Raw genomic sequence first — 24603 nt, forward strand, 5'->3', positions numbered from 1 at the left:
CTTTCTCTGCTTTAACCCCAAATACCCTATGTAGCTGTCCCCCCCCCCCCAACTAGTAACTGCATCTAGCATTATATAGCCTTAGTCTTTTTAAATCTGGAACAGTCTTCCTGTTCTACAGGGTTTTTTGCTTTTTTGTTTGTTGACAGTGATTTGTGCCAAGCATCTGTGTCTTCCATAATAGAGTATTACAAAGTCTTAGTGTATCTGATTGTTTCCTTGCGGTGGTGGTGAGTTGGTTTCTATCCTCCCTGTGTTTTCTGTAAAGTGAAAGATAAATTAGTGATTAGGTTCGGGTTAGACCTTTTGTCCACCACGGTTCCTGAGTGATCTTATACCTCGTGTGTTTCTTTAGGAGGCACTTCTGTCTGGTCATGTGTTAGTGGTGCTGAGTTAGACTGTAGAGAAGGTGATGACTGTCCTATGTCTTTCTGTTATGAGGGCATGTTTCCTTTTTGCCATTAGCAAGAGAGCTGTTGAACAAGATTGTAGCAAAATATGAATATCTTGTTTGCCAACAGCCTTTGTTTAAGCATCCATTGATCAACCTTACTTGAATCATTATTTTATTGGACATTATAAAATGGTGATTTCCTGATTTTATCTTCATAGTTACTCTAGTAAAGACAGGGTAAATGCTTCCATAAGGAATTTGTGTATTAGTGAGAAAATATATTTTCGGGGCTCTGCAGAGATTGTGGCCCCTTCAGGCATTGGTGCTTATAGAACAGAAAAAATTTTCTTTTTTCTCTACCTATCTTGATCTCATTGCCTGGGCCCTGCAAACGGGCCTGACAAAAGACAGGTTTCACAAGAGAAAAAACTGACGCATGCATTGCACATAGACACATCACGTGTGCATTCTCAGTAAGGAGCAACTCAAAGGGGTGGTTAGAACTTGGGATTACGTGGCATCTTAACAAAAGAACAGTGAATCTGTAGAAAAGTGACAAGACATAGGAAAGGCACTTTGAGCTTCTGGGGGTGACACCTTGTGGAAAAGCAGGTAGATGGGGATAGATGGGGGAGCTAATGGAAGAGAAGAGTTGTTCTTTGCAAGTTTGTTGTATAGACTCTTCTTGTATGATCTCTGGGCTGTTAAGCATCTAGAGTTGTTTTTGGTGATTGAGAATCATCCTGCCCTTCTTGGTAGGGAGAGGGCAGGGAGTTTTCTTATGTCTGCTGTTTTTAAATTACCTTCAGCTTAAAATAATCCTTTTGTCAGAGTGGCATATTTTGTGATGGCATACACCAAACCCCTTGACTTGAAACTTCAACACGTTTCATATTATAAAAATTGAGTTGGTGGGGCGCCTGGGTGGCTCAGTTGGTTGAGTGACTGACTCTTGATCTCACCTCAGGTCATGATCTCAGGGTCATGGGATTGAGCCCTAGTCAGGCTCCATGCTTGGTGGGGAGTCTGCTTGAGATTCTCTCTCTCCCTCTCCACCTCCACCTGCTCACTTGCATGCTCTCTGCCCCCTCCCCCACCCTTTCTCCCTTTTCTCAAATAAATAAATCTTAAAAAAAAAAAAACAAACCTGAGTTGGTATGGAGAAAGGATCAGGAGAAGGGATTGGCAAGTCAAAAATGGGAAGCAGGCAAGCTCCTTTTGCTTCTTTACCATTTTCCCTGGGTATGGCCCTTCACCTTCCAGCAGATGTTACCTGCTGCTTTTAGAAAAGGCCACTAAAAGGGAAGGTGGACATGCACAAATCCGTCCATTTAACTATCTTTCTTCGGAAATACTGATGAAACGGTGTCCTCTCCACTTTCTACCTTAGAACTGCTCCGTGATTTCAACTAAGGCTCTTCCCTTTGCTCTCTGACCATCTCCTTCCTGAGACTGCTGGTTCTTTGGCCAGGTTCAAAGACTCCTGGCAGGCTTCGTAGAGGCCAGAGTGGCTTCAGTCAGCTCTGCTCAGCGGACTATACAGTTTGGGTGGTGTACAATTCAGAGTCATACAAAAGAATAGGACCTTCTTAAATGTATACTCACTTAACTTACTGAAAAGCATGGTATTTTGCATTTTGATGAGTGTTAAAATGGGTAATATTGTCTCTAGAACAATAAAGTGTTTATTTTGTTTTTTGTTGTTGTTTTTTTTTAAGATTTTATTTATTTATTTATTTGACAGACAGAGATCACAAGTAGGCAGAGAGGCAGGCAGAGAGAGCGGGGGGAAGCAGGCTCCCCGCTAAGCAGGTAGCCCGACGCGGGGCTCGATCCCAGGACCCCAGGATCATGACCCGAGCTGAAGGCAGAGGCTTAACCCACTGAGCCACCCAGGCGCCCCGAACAATAAAGTGTTTATTTCAGAATCAAACAATCTTCTTGGTTGACAGTTAATTCTAGGTACTTTTGACACCTGCAGCCCTTTCTTCTAGATGTCATGCATAAAACAGCAATACTCTTCACATTTTAGTGAACTTCGTTTATCATTGGAGGTGCTTCAACTGGTCAATAAAAGGCAGCCTTTATACCACTAAAATCCCAGTTCTCTTACAAAAAATTTATATGTAGCTTGGCATAAAGGAATTGGATTGAAAATTAATATTAATAGCTAACATTCTGTAACTATTCTTTTTTTTTTTTAAAGATTTTATTTATTTGGGACAGAAAGAGAACATGAGCGGGGGGCAGAGGGAGAGGGAGGAACAGGTTCCCCACTGAGCAATGAGCCCAGTGTGGAGCCTGATTCCAGGACCCTGGGATCATGGCCCAAGCTGAAGGCAGACATTTAACCAAGTGAGCCACCCAGGCCCCCCTCCTCTTATTCTAATTATAATAGTGAAACTTTTCAAGCTAAGCAGATAGTTCTGTCTTTTCTAGCATTTGCTTCTTCCCCAACTCTGACTTGATTCTTTCGGCTAATGTTATGTTCCATGTGTGTGGAGAGAGAGAAAAAGAGAAAGAGAGTGTACTTTCTTGGTGATAAAATGGAAATTGGTCAGAGTTCAGATATAAAAAGCTTAATTTTGGGATGCCAAGATAGCTCAGTCAGTTGAACTTCCGACTCTTGGATTCAGCACAGGTCATGATCGCAGCATTGTGAGATCAAGTCCTGTGTGGGGGATCTGCACTCAGCAGGGACTCTGCTTGGTTCTCTCTCCTTCTGCCCCTCCCCCCACCCACTCTTGCTCGCTCTTTCTCAAATAAATAAATCTAAAAAGAAAAAAAGCTTAATTTTAGAGTCCTGTAATAAATCTTAGCTCTTATTCAGGCTTATAATTGTACTTTTTAAAGTTAAATTTAAATTTTCATTTGGACTGAAATCTTCCAAGTAGCCTACTATTCATCAGCAGTTAACATAGAAGTAGCTTTTTTGTTTTTGTTTTAATTCCTCTTTTCACCCCTAGGAACTTGGTGTGGGTGGCACAAGTCAGTGGAAAATCTGTGGCCTGGATCCCACATCTACACTTGGCATCTACTTTGAAGTAGTCAATCAGGTAACTTGGATTTCTTCCTGAGTATTCATGTCTCAGTGTTCTGTTTTCTGATTTCTTACTGACTGGCAGCCTCTGGTTTCTTTCTATGTGGACTGATGTTACTTTGGGCTTGTGTTTGCGTGATACCAGTCCAGCATGACCTTCTTTTCTCCTTTCAGGGTTTGGTCAGAGTTAGATAGCATATTGCTTTCATCACTTAAATTGTTGGACTGATAAGCTCATTAGAAGGGGAATGGCTTTTACCAGTCACCATGATGTTTATGAAGTTTTGAAAGTGTCAGTTTTTCCCCCAGTATTTGATTTTTAAAAATCCTAATTTATAGGAAAATGAAAAGAATTTTACAGCGAATACTTGTACACCTACCACTCAGATTCTGTAGTTAACATTTTACTGTATTTACTTTGCCACATACCTATTTATTCATCAATTAATCTTATTTTTGATGCTTTTTTTTTTTTAAAGAGAGGGTGTGAGGGAGGGGCAGAGGAAGAGGGAGAGAGAATCCCAAGCAGGGTCCATGCCCAGCGCAGAGCCCTACATGGGGCTTGATCTCATGACCCTGAGATCATGACCTGAGCTGAAATCAGGAGTCAGATGCTTAACCGACTGAATCACTCAGGTGTCCCTTATTTTTGACGCATTTTAAAACAAATTGCACTCCTCAGTGTCTTTCATCCCTAAATACTTTAGCGTGTGTATCATTCACTTGAATTTATTACTAATCTGAATATGGTTCCTTTTTTTTAAATTTTTTTTTTTGAGGTAAAAGTTACGTATGGTGAAATGCCCAGATTTTAAGTGTACCATTCAGAATGCATCAAGAACTGTGTTATTACCACTGTGTCAGTCGTTTTAGGAAGAGCACAGTGGGCTCTGTGACCATTTTTGTTTGAGTCATGCCTCTAACAGTAACTGTGTGTGGCCTGTGTCCTGCAGCACAATGCCCCGGTCCCCCAAGGAGGCAGAGGCGCCATCCAGTTTGTCACGCAGTATCAACACTCCAGCACCCAGAGACGCATCCGTGTGACCACCATTGCCAGAAAGTGAGCAGTCCTGGTTTTTCCTTTCTGTTGAGCCCCCAGTGTTTTCCCTTTGAAGAGATAATTTAGCATCTCTTAGTCTATCTTTGTAATTCCATTGAATGGTTCTCACCAATCCTGACTGGCTCATTTGATCAGAGAAGGAGGCAGAGGAAGAGGCATTGCTGGCCAACCTAGTTAGGTCTGCAGGCACTCTCCTGGAAGAATCCTCTTTTGGTAGGAATACATTCATTAAAAATTAATTTTCATTATAGTCAGATAAGTAGCCCATAAATACATCCTTCTTGTAAAAGATACAAACAGCTCATAAGTATATAAAGAATGGGTCCCTTTACCTGCTCTCCCCAGAGGTGAAATGCTATTTCACCTACTGCACAGGTGTTTATCACGAGCCCATTTCCATGGAGTTCTGTACCGTATGTGTGTATAACATGCATGTGTGGCTTCTTATTTTTGGCATGTCTAAATTTTTCTCAGTAATCAGTCAGGGACATCTTCTGTATTAGTACGTACTAGCTGCTCCTTCACTGTAGTGGCTGTTACAGCGTTGCATGGTTTGGATGGGATGTGTCACTTCTCTCTTAAAAAGGGATTTCAGGTCCTACCTTCCTTCCAGAAGGGCTGCATTCATGTGTTTAGGTTTTTGCGTATCCTGAGTATTTCTTTCCAGCCACTTCATAGAAGTAGAATTTTGTATCCTGCAAAACTACTCTTACAAGAAGTGAATTTGTGTTTTCCCCAATAGTGTAAGGAGGGTGTCCTGTTTTCTCACTAGTAATATTATCGATCTTTAACATGCCAATATAGAGCAGTTTGCCACTTTTATTTGGATTTTTCTGTTTATTAATGGGTTGAACACTTTTCATATTTATTGGCCACGTATATTTCTTTTGTGATAGCCTTTTCCCATTTTGTAAAACCTATTTCTTTGTCTTGTTCATTGACTTGCAGGGACTTTTTATGTATTCTGGATATGATTATTGTTTGTGGTTCATATCTGTTCATGGCCTGTTGTCTTTCAGTTTTGTTCATAGTGTCTTAATCTGTCTAGAAAACTTTCATATATATGCTGATTCTTTCTACCATGGATATGATGTGGAAATTCATTTTGTGAATTTGTAAACATATAGATTTTTGCAAGATTGACCTGGAGGAAGGAACTGGAGACTTGGGTACCTCTAGGGTATCTACTCTCATGCTATCTTGTAGAATTTTGGGAAGTTCTCTGTAATTTTTCCTTTGCGCTTTTTTTTTTTTAAAGATTTTATTTATTTATTTGACAGACAGAGATCACAAGTAGGCAGAGAGGCAGGCTGGGGGTTGGTGGGGGAAGCAGACTCCCTGCTGAGCAGAGAACCTGATGCAGGGCTCAATCCCAGGACCCTGAGATCATGGCCTGAACTGAAGGCAGAGGCTTAACCTGCTGAGCCACCGAGGCACACCTTTCCTTTGCTCTTAAAGCCTTCAGAGATCGGATAAGGGTAAATGAAAACATGTAAAACTCCTGTGATTCCTCTCTGATGTTGCAGTTTGAATCTATGTTGCCTTAGGTGAGGAAGCAGGACTTAGGTTTCTTTATCTTATTGGAAAGCTGGCTTTCTGGTCTCTCCCAAATGTAAGCATGGCACTGATTCTGGACTTGTCAGTTGGGCAGATGCTCAGAGCCAGCTCAGGCACATAGAAGCGGCCTTTGACCAGGAGGCCGCAGCAGTCTTGATGGCTCGGCTGGGAGTGTTCCGCGCGGAGTCGGAGGAGGGACCTGATGTGCTCCGGTGGCTGGACCGACAGCTCATCCGACTGGTGAGTTGGGAACTGTGGCACCAGCTTCAGTCGTAGTCTCTGCTCTGTGTTTGAGAAGAGAACACTGGCACATACACCTGTCATTTCATACAGTCAGTCAACAAGCACTTTGTGTTGCTTACCTTATGCGAAACGCTGAATGTTCTGGGAGTGATGTAAGAGAGGGTTATACGTGCATTTTCCCCTCAAGGACTTACATTACCGTGAGAAAGAAACAACACACACAGGACATTTAGAGAAGGATGCAAATCTGTGTACAGTAAAGGTTGATTTAGATGAGTCCCTTTGAGTGCTGTGGTTCTATATTTTCTTTGCAGATCTTAGAGATTTTTTTTTAGCAATAGGGATCCGTGGCCCAGTGAATGTGGAGATGCCTCATATGTTATTTTGGGTCTAATCAGGAGAGAGAAACCATGCAGTGATTTAAACAGGGGAAGCATGAACAAGCTTGTGGGACATGGCTGTGCATTTCAGTTTATGCGGGGCAGCTGGAGAGACCATGGGAGCACAGGTTGGTGGGGAGAAGTAGTGAAGGTGGTGTGGCTTAATTTTAGAATTCTTCATTTTATTTATGAAGTTATTTTAATGTGTGTTATTGAAATGTTAACATATAGTGTAACTGTAGTTTATGTGCACTGCAGTGATTGAATAATTCCATTGGAATGCCTTGCTTTTATTTATTTATTTATTTTAAAGATTTTATTTATTTATTTGACAGACAGATCACAAGTAGGCAGAGAGGCAGGCAGAGAGAGAAGGGAGGAAGCAGGCTCCCTGCTGAGCAGAGAGCCCGATGCGGGGCTCGATCCCAGGACATTGGGATCATGACCTGAGCCGAAGGCAGCGGCTTTAACCCACTGAGCCACCCAGGCGCCCCTGGAATGCCTTGCTTTTAAAGTTAACTCACTGCTTAGGTGTGATTCCCAAGCAGGGGCCTGCCATCAGCATGATACTTGTGTTTACATTTACCATTACTGTGTGAGATAAACAGGAGGGTGAAAGGCTACTGATAGGGAGACCAGTGGAAGATTCTGGAAACTCCAGAGAGCTGAGACCAGGGTGGTGGTAGGACAGTTGGAGGGGAGGGCAAGTTTGGAATCAGGGTGTATGCTGAAAGAAGAATTGATGAAACTTGCTCAAACAATGTGGAATCAAAAACCAAAAAATTAACATTGACTTAAGTTTTGAGTGCAGGTGACTGCAAAGATGATGGGGAGAGAAAAGAACTGGAAGATGGGAAAGGGTGGAGGGAGGCATAATTTTTTTCTTAATGTAATAAATAGTTGAATTTACTTTATTCATGAACTTGTGAAAGTATGTATGAGGGAAGCTGTTCTGTAGTTGGGGGGATGTCCCCACAGGAGCTAAGGTTAGAGGCAGCACTGGACAGGGGCAGTGTGGGAGGGACAAACTTATATAACATCAGTCTGGTTCTCCTGTTACTTATAGCTGAAGCAGTGAAGATGGGAGCAAGCGGCCAAGAACTAGCCTCCCAAGAAACCCACAGTTAGGACAAAGGGAGATGAAGGGCTGTGGAACAAGACAGAGAAGGATCAGTTGGAGAGGAAAAATAGGTGCTGTGTTAGCAGCTGGAAGAGAATTTCACAGACTTTGGGGGAGTCACTTGACCTGGGGTGCTGGGGAGTCCAGGAAGGTGAGAGCCGTACCAGGTCATCGGACTTGGTAGGAGAAAGTAACTGTCAGAGGGTTCAGTTCTCTAGTGGCCAGAGGAGATGTGTGAAACAAAGAGCAAATAAAAGCAGAAGAGAAAATGTTCAGAAATTTGTCTTTGAAGGGAGGAAGAAAATTGAGCTATAGTGTCACAGACTTAGGGGCTTTCCTTATGGAAGAGGCGCCCGAGAGAGCTCCTTGAGCCACTGACCCATCAGAGCAGTCCTCCGGCAGCATCACCTAGGAGCTGGTTAGAAATGCAGGCTCTCTCCAGATCTAGCAGCACCCTGGGTGATGGGTCTGCCCAGCTGTGCTTGAGAAGCGCTGGTCTGGAACCCTCAGTAAGTCAAAGTTGAGACTGGAGTGTAGCTCTTCTACTGCAGGGATTTTTCCAGGTGACACTGACTGGACTTTTTTCTCTTTCTCTTTTTTTCCTTTTTTGCTGTTTTCTTTCAACAGTGTCAGAAGTTTGGACAGTATAACAAAGAAGATCCCACTTCTTTTAGGTTATCAGATTCCTTCTCTCTGTATCCTCAGGTAAGTAATAGGTATTTTTTAAGTAACTAGAGAAGAATGAATTGTCATAGAAATGAAACTCTGCTCTCAGGCTGAAGTGAAGACTTGGTGGGTTTTGAGGCTCCCATCTATAGGTGATGAAGGTTGTCCAGTTAAGGACAGATATTGTGTCTGTGTGTGAGACCATGCCTCAGCCCTATGGAAGACAGAGATGACACGCAGAGAGAAGATAGTGGCTTCCCAACTCCCATGAAGAGGCAAAACAGGGTTGTTGCTTCAGGCCACAACAAAATCTCATTTGTAGAAGTTCTGGGCCGGCAGCTACCTCAGTGGTCACTCAAGCAAATGAAGCACACATGAAGGTGAACATTACAAAATGAGGCAACAGATAATGGCAAATATTTAATGATGCCTGTGTAGTGCCGGTGCTAATCGTACCTGGGAATCAGCAGTAACAAGCAGCTCCTGTAAATAACTGCGCTGTGCACGAACCAGCCATTTGGAGGGCATCGGACAGTGAAAGGAGGGTTGGAAGTGGACACAGCATGAAGCCGCCATCAGGAATCTGTATTTACCTCTCCTGACGTCCACCCTCATCTGTAAATGAGGAGCTCATCTGTAAATGAGCTGGACTCGGTGGGTGGTTGTGAGGATGGCCAGCTGAGGTGGAGAGTGTGGTCTGCAGGGCCAGGCGCCCGGGAAGCACTTGGTCAGTGTGGGCCTGCACCACAGCTGGGGCCCATGACTCTCAGGTGGCCTTCACCGGTGCAGCTTTCCTGGAGCCAGAAGCAGAGCCAACTCTTTTCCCTTCCCTCAGAGAGATGCCTTAATGAGGAATAGGTAGAGAGCAGCAAACTTTCATCTTTAAATAAATTTCTGAGCACTCAGATATCCTAGTAGGTAATATCCTTTTGATTACTCAGTTTGGAAAGCGGACACAAGTTTCAGTCATGCTGTTGTATAGCTTGGACTCTCAGGGTATAAAGGGGGCCTTAGGGGTCACTTCACCTGACCCCCCGGCCCAGGGCAGGGCTCTGTGGTCCTTGACGCCCACCGCCGTGGCCTGTGTTAGGGCAGTCGAGGCTGCTCAGTGTTGCAGAGGGCGCCCTGGGCCTGCCAGAGTTCACGCGGAGTTCCAGCCGCTGGCTCTGCCACTGCTGATCCCCTCCAGGGGATCCCCTCCCTGAACCCCCATGCATGTTGGTTTCCTCTTTACAAGGACGGAACGGGTCTGGAGAAGTGGTTTCTCGTCTCTTTAAAGTTGTGGAATCCTTTCTTTGAGAGGAGTCCCTCAGAAGCCAGCACGTTAAGCAGCACCAGAGCTGCTCTGGTTGTGCCAACGTGTCACACTTAGCACCGGGTGCTGCTGGAGCACCCTCCCCTGCCCCCCATCTTGGGCCCAAAGGATCTGATGAGATTAAAGGGCACAGTTGGAAAATCTCTGAATGAGGTGTCTTGTAAGATTCCTTTTGTCGAGACATCTAGGTTAGAGATCAAGCTCACAGTCTTGGGAGCCAGATGCCTGGAATGAAGCCGTTCCACCCCTCAGTGTGAGTGGCCTTGGGCAAGTTGCCTACCCCGCAGATTGCTCACCCATAAACCAGGGTGGTAAGCGAAGCTGCTTCATGGCTATATTAGAAGAATTAAATCATTCTTTCAAGTGCTTTGTACTTTGCACACAGAATGTATTGACTATGAGCCATGATTATTATACAGGAGTCAGTGGTTCAATATTTGGAGTTTCAGGAAGCTTTAAACTTCTCAAGGCAGCTTATTTTCATGTTCTGGCACGTTTTTTCCCAGCGTGGGGTTTGAATTCATGACCTTGAGATCAAGACCTGAGCTGAGCTCAAGAGTCGGACCCTTGGGGTGCCTGGGTGGTTCAGTTGGTTCAACATCTGCCTTCGGCCCAGGTCGTGATCCCGAGGTCCTGAGATCAAGCCCCACATTGAGCTCCCTGCTTAGTGGAGAGCCTGCCTCTCCCTCTCCCTCTGCCTGCCACTCCCCCTGCCTGTGAGTGCTCACTCTCTCTGTGTCAAATAAATAAATAAAATCTTTTTAAAAAAGTTGGATGCTTAACCGACTGAGCACCCCAGGTGCCTCATTTTATATTATTTTTATTTTTTAAGTATTGGTACTTCTTTAGAATGAGCTAAAAGTCTGCCATGCACCTTCAGATCTCAGGGTAAAGAGCATCCCTCTCTTCCCTCCACCCTTGATGCCAGCACAGCAGCCCAGGTCTTGAGCTCTCCGGCCTCTCATCCGTGACTGCATCTGGAGTCCCCTCCCTCTGGCCTCCTCATGCACATCTTTCAGACCCCAGTGGCTTGGGAAGCCTCCTGCTGCCCCTCCATCCCTACCCCATCCTACTAGTACTTTCTTGTATCGTGCTCACAACTTTTTATTGTGACTGCCTGGAGTGTGCCTTTCCCTCACGGCACCGTGGCCTTTCTAGAGCAGACATTCTGCCTGCAGCCTGGCCCAGTGACTCCAGAAATAAATGCTGCTTTGCCTTTCCCCCTTGATGCAGAAGCTTTGATATACCACAGGGCCCCTCTCCATTTCTTAAAAATAATGTTTATGATTGAGGTAAAAAACACATAACATAAAATTTACCGTCTTAGCCATTTTTCAGTGTGCAGTTCAGTAGTTTTCAGTATATTCACATTGTTATGCAACAGCTCTCCAGAACTTTTTTATCCTGCAAAACTGAAACTCTGTACTCACTAAACAGCAGCTTCCCGTTTCCCTCTTCCTCCAGGCCCTGGTACTGTCATTGTACTTTCTGCTTACAGGAACTCAGAAGCCTTTGTCTAAGGTCTGGCTTCTGTTTCAGAGACCTAAGGCAAGCCTGCTGTCTGGGTATCTAAGAAAGTTACAACTGTATGCCCTTGTCTCTCTTTTTTTTTCTTTGTAAATGCAGTTCATGTTCCATCTTAGAAGATCTCCATTTCTCCAAGTGTTTAACAACAGTCCTGATGAGTCATCGTATTACAGACACCATTTTGCCCGACAGGATCTAACCCAGTCCCTCATCATGATCCAGCCCATTCTGTACTCCTATTCCTTCCACGGGCCGCCAGAGGTGAGGTTTATGTGAATGCTGTTGTCAAAATTGGAATCACCTAATACGGGTTGTTTTTTTTTTCCTAGCAAGTTTACTCTTAGAGCAAAGCTGTAAAAAAAAAAAAAAAAAAAAAAGGAAAACTTGGAGTCTTTATACTTTAACATTATTTCTGAGTATTGAAAAATACACATAGGAAAAAGTCACAGGACCTATAAAGAAAGTTATTATCTGTAGAAGGCAGGATTATATGTTAAAAAAAAAACCAGAAAAATACATAGGTACTTTTTTTTTCCAATTACTTTGGCCCAGTAATTCCATGTCTTGTGCCTGAGGGAAATCCTCTTACATACAGAAAAAGCCTTGTTCAAAGAAATAGTGAAATGAACTATTACAATAGAAAATTAGAAAATAATCCCACATCCATTATCACCACTGCTATTCAACATAATACTAGAAGTCCTAGCCTCAGCAGTCAGACAACAAAAAGAAATTAAAGGTATCCAAATCAGCAAAGAAGAAGTCAAACTATCACTCTTTGCAGATGATGTGATACTATATGTGGAAAACCCAAAAGACTCTACTCCAAAACTGCTAGAACTTGTACAGGAATTCAGTAAAGTGTCAGGATATAAAATCAATGCACAGAAATCAGTTGCATTTCTTTACACCAACAACAAGACAGAAGAAAGAGAAATTAAGGAGTCAGTCCCATTTACAATTGCACCCAAAACCATAAGATACCTAGGAATAAGCCTAACCAAAGAGGCAAAGAATCTATACTCAGAAAACTATGAAGTACTCATGGAAGAAATTGAGGAAGACACAAAGAAATGGAAAAATGTTCCTTGCTCCTGGATTGGAAGAACAAATATTGTGAAAATGTCGATGCTACCTAAAGCAGTCTACACATTTAATGTAATCCCTATCAAAATCCCATCCATTTTTTTCAAAGAAATGGAATAAATAATCCTAAAATTTATATGGAACCAGAAAAGACCTCGGATAGCCAAAGGAATATCGAAAAAGAAAGCCAAAGTTGGTGGCATCACAATTCTGGACTTAAAGCTCTATTACAAAGCTGTCATCATCAAGATAGTATGGTACTGGCCCAAAAACAGACACATAGATCAATGGAACAGAATAGAGAGCCTGGAAATAGACCCTCAACTCTATGGTCAACTAATCTTCCACAAAGCAGGAAAGAATGTCCAATGGAAAAAAGACAGCTTCTTTAACAAATGGTGTTGGGAAAATTGGACAGCCACATGCAGAAAAATGAAATTGGACCATTTCCTTACACCACACATGATAATAGACTCAAAATGGATGAAGGACCTCAATGTGAGAAAGGAATCCATCAAAATCCTTGAGGAGAACACAGGCAGCAACCTCTTTGACCTCAGCCGTAGCAACTTCTTCCTAGGAACATCGCCAAAGGCAAGGGAAGCAAGGGCAAAAATGAACTACTGGGATTTCATCAAGATCAAAAGCTTTTGCACCGCAAAGGAAACAGTTAACAAAACCAAAAGACAACTGACAGAATGGGAGAAGATATTTGCAAACAACACATCAGATAAAGGGCTAGTATCCAAAATCTATAAAGAACTTACCAAACTCAACACCCAAAGAACAAAGAATCCAATCAAGAAATGGGCAGAGGACATGAACAGACATTTCTGCAAAGAAGACATCCAGATGGCCAACAGACACATGAAAAATGCTCCACATCACTTGGCATCAGGGAAATACAAATCAAAACCACAGTGAGATACCACCTCACACCAGTCAAAATGGCTAAAATTAACAAGTCAGGAAATTACTTAAGAAAGGGGAACCCTCCTACACTGTTGGTGGGAATGCAAGCTGGTGCAACCATTCTGGAAAACAGCATGGAGGTTCCTCAAAAAGTTGGAAATAGAGCTACCCTATGACCCAGCAATTGCACTATTGGGTATTTACCCTAAAGATACAAACGTAGTGATCCGAAGGGGCACATGCACCCGAATGTTTATAGCAGCAATGTCCACAATAGCCAAACTATGGAAAGAATCTAGATGTCCATCAACAGATGAATGGATAAAGAAGATGTGGTATATATATACAATGGAATACCATGCAGCCATCAAAAGAAATGAAATCTTGCCATTTGCAACGACATGGATGGAACTAGAGGGTATTATGCTTAGCGAAATAAGTCAGTCAGAGAAAGACAACTATCATATGATCTCCCTGATATGAGGAAGTGGAGATGCAATGTGGGGAGTTTGGGGGGTAGGAAAAGAGTAAATGAAACAAGATGGGATCGGGAGGGAGATAAACCATAAGAGACTCTTAATCTCACAAAACAAACTGAGGTTTGCTGGGGACAGAGGGGTCGGGAGAGGGTGGTAGGGTTAGGGACATTGGGGAGAGTATGTGCTATGGTGAGTGCTGTGAAGTGTGTAAACTTGGCGATTCACAGACCTGTACCCCTGGGGCTAAAAATACATTATATGTTTATTAAAAAAATTTAAAAATTTAAAAAAAAAGAAAATAATCCCAAGTGTTTAATAGTAGAAAAATAAGTAATCTAAGAAATATTTACAGAGTTTATGGAATGTGATAAGATATTAAAATGTTACATGAAAGGGGCACCTGGCTGGCTCAGTTGGTAGAGCATGAGACCCTTGATCTCTGGGTTGTGAGTTCAAGCCCCTCATTGGGTATAGATGTTACTAAAAAAAATAAAGTTACATGAAAAAAATCAAAATAGAAACTTTCCTAAATTGTGTATTTTTTAGCATACAGGAATTAAAAACTATATGAAAATTAATGATGAATATTTGTTGGACTTGGGTACAATTTTTCAAATTTTCCTTAACAAGCGCCTTACTTTTATTATTGAATTAGAAATTATAATAAAATGTATTCTGTAGGAAACTTTTAAAACTCCTATTAAAAGCTGTTCTTTTTCATGTAGGCATCACTGTTCTGTCATCTACGGCAATAGATTTGAGAGAATGTGTCTCCAATAGATAAAATACATTTCTAACACAAAACTGAGAATGTTTGGAATTATCTGTGGTTCCTGGAGCAAAAGATGTTCTTAACCTCTCTCCCCAGTTGATGAGAGATTATTTGGAGGCTCTTTCTAATACAAAGTTGATACTTAGAACTTCTGGGTCAGGGAGCAGAAAGCAGGAGTTTCCTTAAAGATGGAGAGAGCCATTGTGCCAGGTGCCATTCATCAGCAGCCTTGGAGCTGTTGTGTAGACACCCCAAGTGTGGGGTTGGAGTGGTCGCCATGTGGGAACCGGGCAAGACCAACGCCATCTCTTCCCCTTTTTCTTCAGCCAGTACTCTTGGACAGCAGCAGCATTCTAGCGGAAAGAATTTTGCTGATGGATACTTTCTTCCAAATTGTCATTTATCTTGGTGAGGTAAGAAGATACTAATTTCTTTCATTACTATTGTTTTGGCTTTCTTTTTATTAATTTAGGTTTTTATGGCATTTGAAATAATTTGGGCTTAGAAGACCCACTTTTTATTAGAATCAGTATAGCAGTAAAATCTTTTTTCCAGGTCCCTGGGGGTATTTGTATATTTAGTAATTTTAATTATATTTGTTGTAAGTAAATCTCAGGTGTTCATTTTAAATCACTCTAAAATCCTTTAACTGGACATTATGTTCATTGATAAATTCTTTTCCTTCTGTTGTCCATTCTTTACCTTCAATAAATTGCTTTGGTGATTGACTTGACTTCCTAGTGTCTGTATACTAAATGTGATTTCAGATGTCCTGCAAAGGTATACATTGTATTTCAGAATTCCCTTAATAACTTAGGATGAATTAGTATTCTGATGCTAATATGCATTTTACAGTTTTTAACTTTTTTCAGCATATTAACACCCACTCTGCTAGTTGCTTGCCCATTGGGTGACCAACTGCTGTTCCCACTGGTTCCTATAGGAGCAATAATCATGATTTGGTTTCTGTGCCTTCAACTGAGCTCTTAAAGACATTCTGACCACAGCCCCCATCCTGTTCGTTCACACATTTATTGAGTGTATGTGCATGTGCTTGCAAGTGATGGATTCTAAAGACGAAGACAGTGACATGGTTCTCATTCCCCAAAAGCCCCGTGTCTGCTGGTTGTGAGTGTTCTGATGAACTCTTGGACCCAAACGAGCTTATGGGCATTTCCTCTATGCTGCCATTCAGTCAGAAATTAAGACCCAGAAGATGTTTCTGGAAACTGAGAAGGGGAGAGCAGGCTACAGAAGGAAGCACCTAAAGAGAATCCTCCCTCTGGTATCAGACTAACGGTTTTGTAAAACCCATCGATCCCTTGCTACATCCTCTAGCTCCATTTCCCCTCTCCGCTGTTTTCTTTTTTAGTGTCCCCTAAATAACACGTGAAAACACTTCAGGTTATTTATAAAGCTGTACTAATCAGTCAGCGAATATTTCTTGATTTCCTGTGTGCACATGGCATTTTCTAGAGCTGTTGCCAGTGGGGATAAAAGAGGGGGAGACACGGTGTCAGCTGGGGTGGGGAGATTGGCTTTACTTTCTACTCTATAGTGTGTTGCCTTCTACTTGCCTACTGAACACCCACACATGGATTCTCGCAGCTTTTCTCTCCCCCACCAAGAGTATCCCAACCCAGACCCCAGGGAATTTGGGGATGAGTCTTTGTGAGACTAGGCACTGGAGTTGGGCATAGAGGTGTGCCCGTAGAGAAGAGAAGGGGGAATGGATTCCATGTAGGAAGCCAACAGATCCCTTTCCCTACCAGCTGGAAGGACATGGGAGGCTGGACCCAGTGATGGCAGTGGAAATGGAAAGACAGGGTGGCTTCTTGGGACAGCTGTATCCTGGGTGTTTTTAGCTAGTTGGTATGTACAGTTAGAAAGGGAAGAGGTGTGACTGATGGCTCTGACCTTTCTGGGAGAACTGTGTAGTGGGGGGTGTCCTGGCTGCACCTCTTTGCTTCCTCTACTTTAAGCAGAGGAAGTTCCCCTTTGCTACCTGCTGCAACTTGTCATTCTTGACATGGCTTCTTCCCCGAAACGAGTCATGGTGGGAGTGTTAGAATGTCAAGAATGTCAAAGAAGACTATTGTTCCAGTGTTTCCACAATGGTTTTGGTTGGTTTATTTTGGTGCAGACCATAGCCCAATGGCGTAAAGCTGGGTACCAGGACATGCCTGAGTATGAAAACTTCAAGCACCTCCTGCAGGCACCGCTGGATGATGCCCAAGAAATTCTGCAGGCACGCTTCCCAATGCCACGTTACATTAACACAGAGCACGGAGGCAGCCAGGTGAGTGCTCTGAGTCCCAGCTCTTGTGCTCTGGTGGTTCCATGAGGTCTATGGCTATAAATCCAAACTGCGTTGTTAATATTTTATATGGTGGCATAAACGGACATTCAGGCAAACTTCCAAACATGACTTCTTAAATCAGTGGTCAAAATATGTTAATGTAAAAGTAGAGAACTGCCAAAATAAAACATGCTTCATGCTTCAGGAACCCTAGGAAATGGGGAGTCATTGGCTTACAGTAAAGAAATGGGTGCATTTGTGGTAAAAAAAGAACAAAAACAAAACCAAAAAAAACCAGAAAACTAATTTAACAAAAGAAATGTAAAAACTTTTTTTTCTACTACACTAATATTAATGTCATTTGTAATCTTTAAATCTCTTGTTTTTAAAGGCTCGATTCCTTTTGTCCAAAGTGAACCCATCTCAGACACACAATAACCTGTATGCTTGGGGACAGGTAAGAAATTGTCAGGTATCTGGGGAGGATACCAGGCTCCTTTTTGAACACCCAGTTACCAAATGGATCCCTTTTGGCTCTAGAGGCAGAATAACTCAGGTATTTTGCTGGGGGGTGGGAAGCCTCTCTGTAAATAGCTGAGGCAGGAGGGGGCGCCTTGTGTGGATCCCCTTCTCTGACCAGAGGACAGAACTCTGTAGCGTGACCTGTATTTGGCTCTCTTCATAGACACAGCAGCATCTCCCCAGACTCCCTTTGCCCCCCTGACCCACCCCCGACCCCACTTCTCTCTCCCAATGGTGTGGGGTAAAAACATCTGATCACCACTGGCTCTGTCTCCTCACTTTTCAGCCTCTGTCTCCTTCTTTATCTAATTATTCTGAACATTTAGGTCTCCATCAGGTCTTTTTCTTTCACTGTTTTCTTGGAACATTTTTGAAAATTAAACTTTCCTTTGAGGCAGTTGTAAATTTACAGGCAGTTGTTAGAAATAATACAGAGATATTCCCTGTGCTCTTCACCTCCTGTCCCCCAGTGGGAACATCTTGCACAGCTGGAATGCAGTATCATTCAGGATATTGAAATAGGTGTGGTCCAGATACACATTTCCTTCACCACAAGGATCTCTCATTTGCCCTTGTGTTAGTCACTCTCACTTCCCTCCTGTCTCCACCTCTTCCTTAACACATGGCAACTACTGCCATGTTCTCCACTTCTATGATTTTGTCAAGAATATTACATATGTGAAATTGCATGGTGTGTAACCTTTGGGGACTGGCTTTTTTCCCTCAGCATGATTGTCTAGAGATTCGTCCAGGTTATTGCATGAATCACTAATTTGTTTCTTTTTACTTGCCAAGTAGTATTCTGTGGTATTGATGTATTGTGGTTGTTATCAGTGTACTGTAGTTGTTTACCATTCACCGTGGAAGGACATCTGGATTGTTCACAGTTCCTGGCTGTTAGGAGTAAAACTACTAGAAATAGTCATGTACAGGTTTCTCATTAACAGAAGTCTTCCATTCTCCAAGGTAAATGCCCAGGAGTACATTTGTTCAATGCTATGATAATCACATGGTTAGTCTAAGAAACTGTGATGTTTTCCAGAGTGGACTGCCTCCTTCTACATCCCCACTAGCAATGTATGAGTGATCCATTTTCTCTGCATCCTTGCCAATATTTGATATTGTCATTATTTTGATTTTAGCTATTCCAGTAGGTGTGTAGTGGTATAACATTGTGGTTTTAAATTACATTTTCTTTTTTTTTTTCCCAAGATTTTATTCACTTGACACAGAGAGATCACAAGTAGGCACAGATGCAGGCAGAGAGGGGGAAAAAGATTCCCACTGAGCAGGGAGCCCGATGTGGGGCTTGATCCAGGACTCCGAAATCATGACCTGAGCCGAAGGCAGACACTCAACAGCTGAGCCACCCAGGCGCCCCTAAATTACATTTTCTTTTCTCTCTTTTTTAAAAAAATTTTTTTTTTTTTTTAGATTTTATTTATTTGACAGAGAGAAATATCACAAGTAGGCAGAGAGGCAGGCAGAGAGAGAGAGGGGGAAGCAGGCCTCCTGCTGAGCAGACAGCCTGATTCGGAACTCGATCCCAGGACCCTAAGATCATGACCTGAGCCGAAGGCAGAGGCTTAACCCACTGAGCCACCTAGGTGCCCCCAAATTACATTTTCTTAATGGCTAATGATGCTGAGCATCTTTTCTGTACTTCTTTTCCATCTATATATTTTCTTGAATGAAATCTTTTGACCATCGTATAAATGGGTTTTTGCTTTTTTTGCTGTTGAGTTTTGAGTTCTTTTTGTCAAATATGTAATTTGTAAATATTTTCTCTCACTTCTAGCTTGTCTGTATGTACATCCTCCTTACAGAGTTTTTTGCAGAGCAAAAATGTTTAATTTTTATGAAATCCACTTTAGTAGTTTTTCCTTTTATGGATTCTGCTTTTGGTGCCAAGTCTGAGAACTCTGCCTAGCTGTGGGTCCCAAAGATCTGCCATATTTTTTTGTCTAATTTTACATTGCCATTTCAGTCTGTGATCCATTTTGAGTTAATTTTTGTGGGGTGCCTGAGTGGCTCAGTGGGTTAAGCCTCTGCCTTCGGCTCAGGTCATGATCTCAGAGTCCTGGGATTGAGCCCCGCATCCAGCTCTCTGCTCAGCAGGGAGCCTGCTTTCCCGCCCATCTCTCTGCCTGCCTCTCTGCCTACTTGTGATCTCTCTCTCTGTGAAATAAATAAGTAAAATCTTTAAAAAAATTTTGTGTGTGTGTGTAAGATGTGAGACTTAGTTTTATTTTATGCATGTAGATGTTTAATTGCTCCATACCATTTGTTGAAAGGATGTCTTGCTTCCTTTGAATTACTTTTGTGTCTTCAACAAAGGTTAGTTGATCATACTTGTGTGAGTCCATTTCTGGGTTTTCTGCTGTGTTATGTTGATCTGTGTTTCTATCACTCTACCAATACCACAGTCTTGATTACTGTAGCTGTATAGTAAGTCAGTCTTCAAATTAGGTAGACTGATTTCTCCAACTTCTTTTTCAAAATTGTCTTAGCTATTCCAGTTCCTTTGCTTCTGCGTAAGAATTTTAGGACAATTTTGTTTATGTCTTTAAAAACTTGCTGGGATTTTGATAAGAATTACATCAATCTTCTGTACAGTTTAGGGGAGAATTGACATCTTTACAGTGCTGAGCCTTCCAATCTGTGAATTCATTTTGTCTTCCACTCTGTTTTGATTTCTTTCCTTAGTGTTGAATGTTTTCACTTTTTTTTTTTGTAGGAATTGTGATTGGTATTGTAGTTTTGATGTCAGTGCCCCAGTGTTCATTGCTAGTATATGTTTACAATTGATTTTTGTGTATTTATCTTATATCATGTGACTTTCCCGAGTCAGTACTTCTGGGAGGTTTTTTTTGTTTTTTGGGTTTTTTTTTTTAAGATTTTATTTATTTATTTATTTGACAGAGATCACAGATAGGCAGAGGGGTAGGCAGAGAGATAGGAAGGGAAGCAGGCTCCCTGCTGAGCAGAGAGCCCGATGAGGGACTCAGTCCCAGGACCCTGGGATCATGACCTGAGCCGAAGGCAGAGGCTTTAACCCACTGAGCCACCCAGGTGCCCCATCTGGGAGGGTTTTTTTAGGTTCTTCAGGATTTTCAACATAGGTAATGATATCATCTACATATAGAAAACAGTTTATTTTTTCCTTTCCAGTGTGAATACCTTTATTTCCTTTTCGTGTCTTATTGTCTTTGTTTTCAGTTTCATCAGTTTCTGTTGTAATCTTTATTTTCTTCTTCTTGCTTTGGGTTTATTTAGAAATGTTGCTTAGTTTGCAAGTATTTGGAGATTTTATTATTTGTTGATTATTGATTTTTTATTTTGATTCCATTGTGGTTGGAGAATATACTTTGTATGACTTCAGTGCCTGTATATTTGAAGTTTTTTTAATGGTCCAAGCTGTGGTCTGTCTTGGCATATGTTCCATGGTCACCTGAGTATGTATTCTGCTGTTGTTGGGTAGAGTGTTCTGTAAATGCCTTTTAGATCCTGTTGATGGTGGTGTTGACTTCTTACTGATTGCTCTGTCAGTTTGTGAGACAGGGTGTTGAAGTTTCCAACTCTAATCATGAGTTTGTCTATATATATCTCTTTTGAGGTCTGTCAGTTTTTGTTCACGTTTTGTAGCTCCATTGCTTATGTGTACACATTTAGGATTGCTGTGTTGGTGGGTTGATTTTATATCATTATATAATTTCTCCTTCTGTTGCTGGTCATTTTGTTTGCATTGATGTCTGCTTTATCTGACATTAATAAAGTTCACTCTTTATTTTTCATGCAAAAAATATTGTTTGCATGTTATATCTCTTGCCATTCTTTACCTTTCAACCTATTTGTTGTATTATATTTGAAATGAATTTCTTGTAAATTACACATGGTTTTTAATCTACTCTGCTAAACTCATAACTGGTGCATTTGGGCCATTTATATTTAAGGTAATTATTGATATGTTGGGGCTTTCTGTCATTTTATTTTTTGCTTTTCCGTTTGCTTTCTCTGTTTTTCATTTCTCTGTTTTCTGTTTTCTGCCTTCCTGTGGGTTGCTGGAACCTTTTTTAGAATTCCATTTTAACTCATTTATAATGTTTTTGAGTGTATCTCTTTGTGTAGCTTTTAGTGGTTACTCCCAGGTGTAGATAGTAGAGCATTATGTATTACGTTATATATGCGTAGCTTATCACAGTTGACTAGAATATTTTTGACCAATTCAAGTGATGTATAGAAAACTTACCACAGTGCTTGGATGGCTCAGATGATTAAGTGTCTGTCTTCGGCTCAGGTCATGATCTCTGGGTCCTGGGATCAAGCCCCATGTCAGGCTCCCAGCTCAGCAGGGAGTCTGCTTCTTCCTCTCCCTCTGCCTCTCCCCCTGCTCAGCCTCTCTTTCTCTCTCTCAAATGAATAAATAAAATCTTTTTAAAATAAAACAAACTTACTCCCCTTTACATTCCTTTGTCTTATCCCATTTATAATTGTCTTAAATGTTTCTTCTACACGGATTAGTCAGTGTCAATAGTTTTTCTTCAACCATGAAGCATAATTTATAAACTTCAAGACAAGCAGCAAGTCCTATTATACTTCTCCATATTTTTGCTTACTGTGTTCTTTATTCCTTCTTGATATTCCAGGGTTCCTTCTTTATAATTTCCTTTCTGTTTAGAGAGCTTCCTTTAGCCATTCTTTCAGGTTTCCTAATGATAGATTCTTAGTTTTCTTTCATTTGAGAATCCTGATTTCCCCCTTCTTTAATGCAGGATATTTTCTCTAGATGCAGGATTTTGGTGGCAGCCATATTCTTTGGGCATCTGAAAAATGTTTTGCCACTTCTCTTGGCTTCTGTGGTTTCTGATGAGAAATTCATTGTCCTTTTTATTATTGCTTTTCCCTTATAGGTAAGATGTCATTTTTCTCTAGCTGCTTTTAAGATTGTTTCTTTGTTGTAAGTACTATGTGTTTGGTGTGGATTTCCTTGGATTTAGCCTATTTAGAATTTTCTCAGCTTCTTGATTCTGTGTATTTATTTCTCTTGCCAAAGTTGGGTAATTATCAGCCATTATTCTTTGAATACTTTTTCAGCCCATCCTCTTTTTCCTTTCTCTCTGGGACTCCAATGACATGAATGTCAGGTATTTTATAGTTCTACAGGTCCCTGGTGCCCTATTCATTTTTTCCCCACTTATTTTCTATTTTTCAGTTGGGTAATTTCTATTATTTTATCTTCCAGGTCACTGATTATTGTCTCTGTTCCTTTTCTGCTATTGAACTCATCCACCGAGCTTTTTACTTGTTTCTGTAGTTTTCGGTTTTAAAACTTTCCTTTGGGGCACCTGGGTGCCTCAGTTAGTTAAGCAACTGCCTTCCGCTCGGGTCACGATCCTGGAGTCCTGGGATCGAGTCCCCCATCAGTCTTCCTGCTCTGTGGGGAACCTGCTTCTTCCTCTGCCTGCCACTCCCCTGCTTGTGCTCGCTTGCTCTCTCTGTGTCAAATAAATAAAAATCTTCTAAAAAAAAAGAATAAAAAAAATAAAATAAAACTTTCCTTTGGTTCTTCTTAATGTCTACTTCTTTCCTGAGACATTCTTTGCTGAGGCTTTCTGTTTTTTCATTTGTTTCAAGTGTGTTTGTAATTGCTCATTGAAGCTGCTTAGAAGTCTTTGTCAGATAATTCTAATACTGTCCTCAGTTTGGTGTTAACACCTGCTGTCTGTTTTTCATTCACTTTGAGATCTTTACTGTTGTTATGATAAGTGATTTTTGTTTGTTTGTTTGTTTAAAGATTTATTTATTTATTTCATTTGACAGACAGAGATCACAATTGGGGGGGGTGCGGCTCCCTGCTGAGCAGAGAGCCCAACATGGGGCTTGATCCCAGGATCTTGAGATCATGACCTGAGCCGAAGGCAGAGGCTTTAACCCCCTGAGCCACCCAGGTGCCCCGATGATAAGTGATTTTTTATTGAAATGTGAACATTTTCATATTTGTTTTGAGACTCTGGATCTATTTAAATAGACTATTTTAGCTGGCTTTTAGTCACGCTGCTCTAGGAGGGAAGCTGGGAAGACATTGTTTCATTACTGCCAGATAGCAATCCAGTTTTTCCATTGGCCTCTTGACACCTGGGTGGGGGACAATTCATTGTTACTATTGGATGGGGATGGGTGTTCCAGCTCCCCACCTAGTCTCCACTGATCCTGCTGTGGAGATGGCCTTGTTAGTGTTGGGTGGTGGTGAAAGTGCGCACTGTCTACTAGGCTGCCTCTGATACGCAGTGCAGGGGGCACAGAGGACGTCTTCCTATTGCCAGGTTTGGGTAGAAGTGCAGGCTCCCTGAATGGTCTCTACTGGTTCCATGGTAATTAGGGAGATGTCCCCCTGGCCATTGGGGAGGAAATTCCCAGTGCCATACTTGGCTTTCTCTGAACCCATCCTCATGGGCTCCCTTACTGTCTTGTGAAGGTGGCCATCTTAGGTGCTCGCTCAGCCTTTGCCAGTGTGTGTGGGGCCACAGTTTTTTCTGTCATCTTTGACTGGAGTTAATATCTAACATCTTTTGTCTTGCTAGGCTATGCTGGTCCTTTAACTAGAGAAAGTTGGCTTTCTCTATTTTTTTTTCTGTGTCCAGTGATTGTTTGCCAGCCTTTCAGGTCCAGGTCTGGGAGGAGGCAAAAAGGAAACCCAAGGAGCACACCACTGTGTTGTTCCTTTGGATCCAGGGCCCCTAGTTTGTCTGCTTTCTTCTCCACTTTTTGCAGTCTTCTTACGTTTCTTTTATATAAAATGTCCAGGGTTTCCAGTTGTACATGGTGGAAGGAATAGGGAAAAGTACAGGTACTCCTTCCTGGAAGGCATCTTATAAAATTTTAATTATACTTATATTTTCCTAATAGTAGTACAGTATCATTTTTGAAAATTTGAATACGTTAAATAAAATATTAAGAAAGAAAATTTAACGTTACTTATAATGCCACTGTCTAGAGTTAAGTATTCCTGGCTTCTTTGGAGGTAATATAAAATGTGTATATTGTATATATTTTTACCTATTTTTTTACAGATTTGGGCTCTTACTAGAAATCAAGGTTTCTATTCAGTTCTTTTCCCTTCACATTACATAAATCATGAACATTTTCTGATAGTACAGATACCATCTTTTCAGTGGAGATCCTGATTCACTCATTTATAAATATACTACCATACAAGCTTCTGTTGTAAGCA

At 41.6% G+C, this 24603-nt stretch overlaps 1 protein-coding gene across 2 annotated transcripts in view; it reads left to right on the top strand.

Moving 5' to 3' along the window:
• The window catches only part of SEC23B (SEC23 homolog B, COPII coat complex component), a 45111-nt gene that overhangs the window by 18999 nt on the left and 1509 nt on the right, over nt 1-24603 (top strand). For both annotated transcript variants that reach the window (XM_080814767.1, XM_080814768.1), the window contains exons 12-19: nt 3361-3450; nt 4388-4494; nt 6138-6291; nt 8422-8499; nt 11402-11563; nt 14878-14964; nt 16695-16850; nt 17242-17307. In XM_080814767.1, the coding sequence (XP_080670893.1) occupies nt 3361-3450; nt 4388-4494; nt 6138-6291; nt 8422-8499; nt 11402-11563; nt 14878-14964; nt 16695-16850; nt 17242-17307 (900 nt within the window). The remainder of the gene's footprint in view (nt 1-3360; nt 3451-4387; nt 4495-6137; nt 6292-8421; nt 8500-11401; nt 11564-14877; nt 14965-16694; nt 16851-17241; nt 17308-24603) is intronic.

Source organism: Martes martes (assembly GCF_963455335.1).
Source record: "Martes martes genome assembly, chromosome: 9".
NCBI lineage: Eukaryota > Metazoa > Chordata > Mammalia > Carnivora > Mustelidae > Martes > Martes martes.